At 39.8% G+C, this 9,329-nt stretch overlaps 1 protein-coding gene across 2 annotated transcripts in view; it reads right to left on the bottom strand.

Annotated features, from left to right (window-relative positions):
* Positions 1 to 9,329, bottom strand: part of SORT1 (sortilin 1) — a 111,124-nt gene that overhangs the window by 61,684 nt on the left and 40,111 nt on the right. The window contains exons 2-3 of one of the 2 annotated variants that reach the window (XM_006865962.1): positions 7,826 to 7,885; positions 6,385 to 6,458 (exon numbers count right to left, since the gene is read on the bottom strand). In XM_006865962.1, the coding sequence (XP_006866024.1) occupies positions 6,385 to 6,458; positions 7,826 to 7,885 (134 nt within the window). Of the gene's footprint in view, positions 1 to 6,384; positions 6,459 to 7,825; positions 7,886 to 9,329 lie in introns of those variants that run through there. The other variant, XM_006865963.1, reaches the window with a different exon arrangement.

The following is a 9,329-nucleotide window of genomic DNA, read 5'->3' as shown; positions in this document are numbered from 1 at the left end:
ATGTATAGCTATGTTGTTAAGTGCCAAAGAGTCGGTTTTGACTCACAGCAACCCTGTACAGGGTTTCTGAGGAGCAGCTGGTGAGCTTGAACCTCCAACCTTGCAGTTCAAATGACTTTGCAGTCTGGCGCATTAACCCACAGTGCCACACCAGGACTCCACATAGATAGCTATAGATACATAAATATGTGTGTGTGTATGTATCTATTATCTGTAGATCTATATACAGATCTATAACATATCTATCTACATATCTCTACATATGTTTATATAAACATATATAGAGATATATAGATATGTTTCCCTGCTCTAGAAAATCTGGCCTAAGACACCCTATAATTTAGTAAAATTGTTCCCTATAAATAGTCTGCTTTATCTGGAAATCTACTTGACTTCCTTACCATTTGAAAGTTCTATATCTACACTCTTCCCTCCTTTTGATATTTCTGGTTTTTCTGCATTTTCAGTCTTGTAGGTTTGTTTTACTTTAAACACTTCTATATCTGGATAGAATACTGGATGGTGTTCTCCAGTATGGTTATCTCAGGTTGTTGTCTGCTGTTGTTGGTTCTATATCCAAAGAACACCCTTCAGCAGTTTTTTTGCAAAGTTGGTCTGGTCATCACAAATTCCTTTAACCTCTAGTGATCAAGCAACATCCCAATTTCACTGTTGCATTTGAGGGACAGATTTGCTGGGTATGATTCTTAGTTGACAATTTTTGTCTTTCAGAGTTTTGTATATGTCATTGCCTGTATATCTGCACGGCTTCTATTGAGAAATCAGAGTTTAGTCTTATTGGTTCTCCTTTATAGGCCACTTTTCATTTTTCCCCTAGCTTTCTTTCTTTCCTTGTCTTTTATTTTGGAAAGTTTGATTATGATATGTCTTGATGATTTTCTTCTGGAATCTATCCTGTTTGGGATTTGTTCAGATTCTTGCATGCTTCTCTTCTTGTCTTTCATGATGCTAGGGAAGTATTTTTTCCAATAACTCTTTGACATTTTTTTCTGTGCTTTTTATTATTTCTTCCTGTTCAGGAATTCTGATCATCTGTAAGTTGTTCCTCTTCATGGTGTCTCACATAACTCTTAGTCTGTCTTTGGATTTTTCAGCCTTTTTTCTCATTGCTATTCTAGCATACTAGTATTGAGAGATTTATCTTCAAGCTCACTAATTTGGACTTACATTCCTTTGAGTCTACTCCTTTCTTTGCCTTTTCAATGTATAGTCCATTTCTGAAATCTTAGAATCAGTCTTCTGGATTTCTAATTGCAAATTTTGTATTGTTTCAAAGTTTGCTTATTTTGTCTGTTTGTTCTAGGAGTGTTTTCCTGAATTCCTCTAAACTTTTTTCTGCATTTCCCTTGGTTTCTTGGATCTTTCTGTCAATTCCTTAAAAGCACCTTCCACTTTACATAGCATGATGTCCTTCGCCAGAGACTGGTCCACCCTGATAATGTCTGAAGTATGAGAGACAAAGTCTTGCCATCCTGGCTTCTAAAGAGCATTCTGGCTATACTTAAAATACAGAGTGTTTGTTCTTCTAGCAGTACATGGTACTTCTAATATTTTCCTCCAACACCATAATTGAAATGTATGAATTCACCAATAGTCTTCCTTATTCACTGTCCAACTTTCACATGCTATGAGGCTACTGAAAATACCCTGGTTTGAGTCAGGTACACCTTAGTCCTCTTGTATCTTTGCTCTTGAACATTTTAAAGAGGTCTTGTACAGCAGATTTGCCTAATACATCATTTGATTTCTTGACTGCTGTTTCCATGAGTGTTGAAAGTGCAGCTAAACAAAATGAAGTCTTTGACAACTTCAGTCTTTTCTCCATTTATCATGGTGTCATTTATTGTTCCACTTGTGAAGGTTTTTGTTTTCTTTACATTGAGGTGAGCAGTATTAGTGATAGGAGAAAAAACTAACTATAATCTAACTAAATCTAAATTGTACCCATCTAACAAAAATGATAAGTAAATTCTGCCCATCTAGCAAAGGGGGATATGAAAAACTGCCATGGTATGAGCAATAACCACTCAGAATAGATGCAGGCCATAAAGCATGGCGTTAGAAACACTTGGCATGTTGCGGAGGATTGAGGGATACATCTGGGAGCAAGCGCCATAGGATAAGCACTTTACCACAGAGTTGGCAATTCAAACTCACCAGCAGTTCCTCAGAAACTTATACAGGGTTGCTATGAGTCAGAACTGATTCAATGGCACATAACAACAACAATCCCTTTTTACCAATTGACATGGGAGCTTTGCCATTCATTTTAACACTTGGTACAATGGTTCCAATACATGCTGGCTCTCCGGCTGTTCACATGGCAGCAGCTAACAGCACCAAGCTCTGCCTCTGTGCCAAGTGCTGCAAAACACGCCTCGCAGCAGCTCTGCGGGAGGCATTATTATCATCCCTTTGATATAAAGACCCAGGGAGCCTAAATAATTTACCCAAGGCCATCCTGCTTACAAGTAGCAGTGCTGAGTGAGACTCAATCCCAGACTTGTTTGCCAGCAAAACCTGATAGCTTTATGCTGCTTCATGTTGCTTTGTAGGACTATACAGCCATGTGATATAACTTTAATGGAAAAAAAATCTTGATAAGAAACTACATAAATTAGGGTTGGCTTTAGGATGATTTCTAAACATTTTATAATATGGCATGATGCTTTTATAAGGAGCCCTAGTGGGGCAACAGTTAAGCCCTTAGATGTTAACTGAAAGGTTGGTAGTTCAAACCCACCCAGTCACTATGTGGGAGACAGATCTATCAACCTGCTCCTATAAACATTGTTACTGTTGTTAAGTACCATTGAGTTCGAGTTGGTTCCGACCCATAGTGACCCTTTATAGGGTTTCCAAGGAGCAGCTGGTGAGCTTGAACTACCAACCATGTGGTTCAAACCGACTTTGCAGTCCAGTGCATTAACTCACAGTGCCACACCAAGACTCCTATAGTGACCCTGTACAGGGTTTCCAAGCAGTTGGTGAGCTTGAATTGACAACCTTGTGATTCAAATCAGCATTGCATTTCAGTGCATTAGCCCACAGTGCAACACCAGGACTCCAGAAAAAAAAAAGGAACATTTCAGTCTAGAAAATCCTATGGGATAGTTCTACTCTATCAGATGGGGTCACTATACATCAAAATGGACTCAATACAACAACTGGTTTTGGGGTTTTTTTTTAATGTTTTATTGTGAATTATGTGATAGTTTACATGGGAGAACATTAGCTTTCCTTCATCCTATATCATTTCATTGCTATTGTTACAATCCCCTCCATGCATCATCAACAACCAACCAAAGGGTATACCCTGCAAGCCTGTCCCCGGGTCATCAGCACACAGCCCCTCTCCCTCTCTGGGTCTAGAGTCCCCAGCCATTCCATCTCCCCATGTCATCGTCTCTGTCTCCATCTCTGGCGTCACTGCTTTTCTGGGTACGGTCCTGCACTCTGCTCTTCTCCCTTGATGGTCCCAGGGACCTCCACTGCCTAGACTGCAAAGTCAATCATTCCCCTTCTTTTGCTACAAAATGTCTACCTTTACATTTCCAACCCTCACAGTCAGTCCTGAACGCAATTATTCACTATTGTACCACAGGAGACCTATCCTACTCTCCTTTCATCAGTCCCGCCATGACAGACTGGATACTACTCAGTGGAAATTCTACCTTCCTCTGCACCCTCTGGATCTAGAAAGCTTGTAAGCCAGTCATTTCTTGCCTTTGTAGCACCTCCCCCCCATTTTGGGTAGCCAGTGTCCAAGTTGCTCATCCCTGTCTACTCTGTGCATGGAGGGGGTGGGAATGATCCTCACAGTAAAGATTTGTTCCCTCTTTGGAGCTACTGCATCCATAGGTGTAGATCAAGTTCATCAAATTGTATCAGATTACTCTTTTTTTCCTCTTCTTTCTTCTTCTAATTAAGCTCTGATCATCCAGTCATTGAAGCCAGGTCAAGTGGGTATTATCTGCAAGTGTGGGTGTTCTTATGCATATGCCCTCTCTTCTTATCAGTTAGATGCTTCACTCTCCACTAGTCCTCTGTGGCTCTGTCACTGACTGTGGGCCCAAGAGTCTCCAGGTCTTGCCACACTGCTGGCTGACCAGGTCTTCACCCGGGTTTACAAGAGTCTATTGAACGTTGTAGGGCTTAGCTCACAGCTTCAATGCTGTTCTTCCTTTACTTCCCCTTATCGGTGACGAACATGGTCACCAATCAGAGCGTGTATTTCCATTGAGTCTTATTCTTGGAAGGGGATTTGCCCTGAGGGGACCCGACCACTTGCCTTGATGTCTCCTGGGCCAGAAACTTGCTTGAACAACAACTGTTTTTATAATGAAAGATAAATTGGTAAGAAAAACTACTATAGTATAAAGAAGGATTTCAGGGCAATATGGAGTCCTGGTGTGGCATTGTGGGCTAATGCATCTGACTGCAAAGTCATTTAAACTGCAAAGGTTGGTGGTTCAAGCTCACCAGCTGCTCCTTGGAAACCCTATACAGGGTCGCTATGGGTCAGAATCGACTTGACAGCACTCAACAACAACAACAACAACAAGGATTCTTAAACACTGGAAACAGCTACAGAAATACTGTTTTTTTTTCCATTAACTTTTTTTCTCTCCCCAAATAGGATAATTTCTTCTCATGTCTGAAATTGTTCAGCCATTATTTTAATTGAAAATCTCTATGGCCCTTTGTTGTTGCTGTTATTGTTAAGTGCCATTGAGTCTGTTCCACCTATATCCTGTATAGGGTTTCCACTGAACAGCTGGTAAGCTTGAATCGCTGACCTTGTGGTTCAAATTGATCTTGTAGTCCAGTGCATTATTCCACAATGCCGCACTAGGATTCCTTTCTAGCATTAGGATTCTACAATTCGTTTACCACAGCAAACAAAAAATTATCAGTTTAAAAAAATTATCGAGAAACCAAGGCATTCACATTCATCTATCCATTCAGTCAATAAATATTTACTGCATACCTGCCTGCCAGCTGTTCCACAGGAGAAAGATAGGGCTTTCTGCTCCCATAAAGATTTACAGCCTCGGAAACCCTGTATATGGTCACTATGAGTCAGAAACAACTCCACGGCACATAACAACAACGACAACAACCCGCCTGCCATGTATCAGTATTTGACTACATGTTGAAGATACCCAAATTAGCAAGTCAGGAACCTTGCCCTCAAGAAGCTTCCATTCAGATGGCAATCCCCTCCTGGCCTAATGGGATATGCTGTCTAGTTTTGAGCCAACACTGCTGTGTTAAAGGGGCAAACAGTGATGCTCCAGGCTCAGAAGCGGCAGTCATGGATCATATCTGTTAGGTGGAAGATGCTGGGCTGGCTCATCTCAGAGGTTCAACATGGCTCCAGCTACACCAAGATCAACAGTCAAATACAGAATCCTTAGAAAGTACCAAGATGCCTGGGAGATCTGGTCCTGAGGAAGTTTCTATGCCTTCTACTGGGCTGTCCTATTTTCTTAAGTCCCTTGAGGAATAAATGGGATAGACACAAATGGTTGAAAAGACAATCAATAATTTCAGGGAGTTAGGTGGTCTTGACTCCTAATAGCTAAGACAAGGACCCTACTATCTAACCAAATTGTATCTTTGAGAAGACAATTTTAAAGCTTTGTGAATGCCACATTATAGGTTATGACTCCAGAACATATGTTACCACCATCATTTTCACTGTGAACGCTGTAAGGCACTCTGGTAGATCTAATCTGAGAACCTCCTCCTGATCGAGAAACAATCTGTTTGGGGCTCAAAATATTAATGTTCTTCTGGAAAGTACAGTAAAGATTTCATTTCAGGGATATTAAAAAAAAAAAATCTGTGTTCATAATAAATAGAAAGCAGGTTAACCTTCATACTTCTTATTGTTAAGTGCTGTCGAGTTGGCTCTAACCCTGTATGGGGTTTCCAAAGAGTGGCTGGTGAGCTTGAACCACCAACCTTGTAGTTCACACCAACTTTGCAGTCCAGCGCATTAGCCCACAGAGCCACACCAGGAGTCCTGCTACCTTCCTATCTTCCTACAAATAATATTTAAATGAACACACTCTACAGACAGATACTTGCTTCATCTTCCTTTATTCTTCTGTCCCTCAGTCAGGCCAATCTAGCCTCTGTGGGAGTAGGTTCTTAACCTTTTTCTATGCATCTTCAAGTTGTTATTTAAGCACATATTCAAAAGTTGCTAAGTGTGACAATCTAGGAAAATTTTCCATATGCTTAGCAAACCTTTTAAATCAACTGTTAAGACTCCATCAAGTCTAGAAAAGGGGGAGCCTATATTCACAAAATGCTACGTGGTCAAAGGCCCCTGCCATGGATTATGCATCTCACCTTCGATACAGCTTGGACTGTCCAAAAGTCATAATTACCAGTGGTACATGGAAGGTAGTCAAGACTAGAATGACCTGGGGAGAGACAAAAGGATATAATCAGTAGAAAGTTAGTCCAATTATATGCTGGGATGTGATGGAATTAAAACAACGTCCGAAAGACTGTTGATAGCCTTGTTTTGCAGTAGCCTCTTTTTTTTAATACATCCAAAAGTCAAGAAGGGCCGAGTTCATAAGACTGACAAGATGTTCTCAACACATTTTATTAGCCTCGCTCACTGCCTACACTTGAAGCAGTGAGGCAAACTGCTCATCTACATACTGTTTTAAAGGAAGAGTTGGACTACTCTGTATCTATATTCTTGTAAAATAGTCTCAGGTAAACTCCATCTCTCTTTTCTGCTTACAGAAGCTAGACTGGTGTGAGTGCTCAGATAGCGGTTGCATAACTACTTGATATGCCACCTATATTTGTCCTTTTCTTTTTCTCCCTTTCAGTTCTCCATGAAATTCATTTTTAAAATAACTCTTGTTTCTAGAGGAAAATATACATGAGGAAAACATTCTACATCCTATAGAAACCAACTATCTTAGATAAACGGGTAAAACATGGAAATTACGGTACAACTCAAATTTTAGAGGAAACTGAGTCTTAGAGAAAGTCCACCAGGATTTTAAAAATTAAGACAGAAATTTACAACTTGCCTTCCATCACCAATTTTTTTTTCGGCTACTGATATTGCTGCCACTGAGTCTCAATGCTATGATATCTGCAATCCTGAAATACAAGGAAGCATAAGATGTGGTCCCTGTCCTTGTTCAAGTAGAATAATAATGGAGCCAGGGAACATCAAGCTCTGTTCAAGACCTGAGACCAATACTCAATGAACCTTCTTAATGAGAGCCTGCTTACAGGACAGGAGGAATAAGGAGCTAAATGACTTTCTTCCCACTCCCCCAATGCTGGCAGTGATGACAACTAATGGAGCAGAACAACAATGAGCCCATGGGAGCCACGGCCTTCAGCCTTCTTGTTACACTAAGGGAAGGAAAAGGACATAGGAACAATACAGTTTGTTAGAAAAATGCCAAGATGTGTAATGCGCATTTTCCACTTCTACCCAGGGGTTTTCCAAAGTCCTGTGAGGCTCCCTTCTCAGCACATAGCACTCTCTTCCTCTTGTTCATCTTGAAGCCAAGCAGCCACCAAGTTCTAAAACAGTAGCTACCTTCTTATTCTTAAAGAACATGGTTTCAAGATGTCCCCAGTTCTAAAGCAACAACTAACTACAGTTTCTAAAAAAATCTGTCCTGCAAAACATGCATTCTCTGCAACTGACCTTGGAGAGGGTTTTATATTATAACAACTTCCATTGCTTAAATCCCCCAAATCTACATCTTCTACTTGCCAGGCTGGATAAAAGACTCAAAATATTACTTACCCCAGTGTTATCTCCAAACCACGACAAGGATACTGAGCCACTGAGATCATCAAACACATGCTACAAGGAAGAAAAAAAGAGAAGTTCACTAAGAATGACATCTATTCTCCGTTAGTCTTTGACTTCCTTAAATAATTCAGAACTTTATTACTGTTTAGAGTAACTAAGTTCATCATCAGAAGGTGCCATATATCCCTAGAACAAAATCTGAGAGAGAGAATGTGACTACTTAAACTGAATTACAAATAACTTGGAAATTCTAATTTTCTCTTACACAAAGTAAGCCATGAAGCTGACTTTTCTTCACTGCACCAGATGGGAATATGGGAATAATGTAATTGTTTTTTCTCCAACAGAACTAAATATAAAGCTATAGCAAAGTATTCTTAGGATAATTTAAAATGAGATCACAGCCCACAGTGACACACATAATTGTAACCCAATCAACATAATTTAAATTTGTCTAGGCAGTCTTCACAGTATAGCTGAATAGTTTTTAGCTGGATTCTTTTTGCTTCTAGTCTAACTCACTCTAAATGACAATGGGTAAAAGTAAGAAGTAAATGCCTTTATGTCACCTTTTAATTTAATAGCCAATAGTAATAATAATAGAGCTATACCAGGAGTGGAGAAACAAGAAAGAGAAAGCTGGTAGGCTGTGTCTAAAACATGGTTTGTTGTTATTAACTGCATGAGGGAAGGGGGAAAGAGGATGACTTGGTTTGGAGTGCCTTGTAGGTATGTTACAGGTGGTTGGAAAGTTTTGAAAAAAATAATGATAATGGGCACACAATTTGAAGAATGTGGTCAGTACTACTGAAGTGAGCATGTAGACATTGATGAAATGTTGTATGTTTTGTTTTATGTGTATTACAATAAAAAATTTTAAAACAAATATATGAAGCAGTTCTATTTAGCATACCTGGGGTTGCCATAGGTTGGAATTGACTCAATGGCAACTACTAACTGCAACAGAAAACACAGACAGTTGTTGTTAAGGGACATGGAGTTGGTTCCAACTCATAAAGACCCTAGATAGGGTTTCTGAGGAACGACTCGTAGGTTTGAACCACCAACCTTGCTGTTCAGAAGGAACTTGCAGTCCAGTGCTTATCCTACAGTGCCATGTTATAATAAGGTATAAAAAAGAAAATATAAATCACTTATAATCATCCATGCAGAGGTATTCACAGTAAACATTATATGTATAATCTTGTAGTTTCTATAAGGTTTTTTTTCAAGTTTTTATTGTGAACTGAGTGATACTTTACATGGGAGAACATCGGCTTTACACCATCATTTCATTGCAATGATTACAATCTCCTCCGTGCATCATCATTCTATAGTATTTGCTTCCATTCCCTCTGGTGTGTGCGTGCGTGCGTGTGTGTGTGTGTGTGTGTGTGTGTTTTGGGATGGGAGGCAGTGTGTACACAAAAATACTCCGGAATATATAATCATTTAAACAACCAAAGGGCACATTCTGCAAGCCTGCCTCCTGGCT

This window comes from Chrysochloris asiatica, unplaced genomic scaffold, assembly GCF_000296735.1.
Source record: "Chrysochloris asiatica unplaced genomic scaffold, ChrAsi1.0 scaffold00085, whole genome shotgun sequence".
In the NCBI taxonomy this organism is placed as follows: Eukaryota; Metazoa; Chordata; class Mammalia; order Afrosoricida; family Chrysochloridae; genus Chrysochloris; species Chrysochloris asiatica.
The sequence above is the reverse complement of the archived record's forward strand: the minus strand, read 5'-3'. Positions and strand labels throughout refer to the sequence as shown.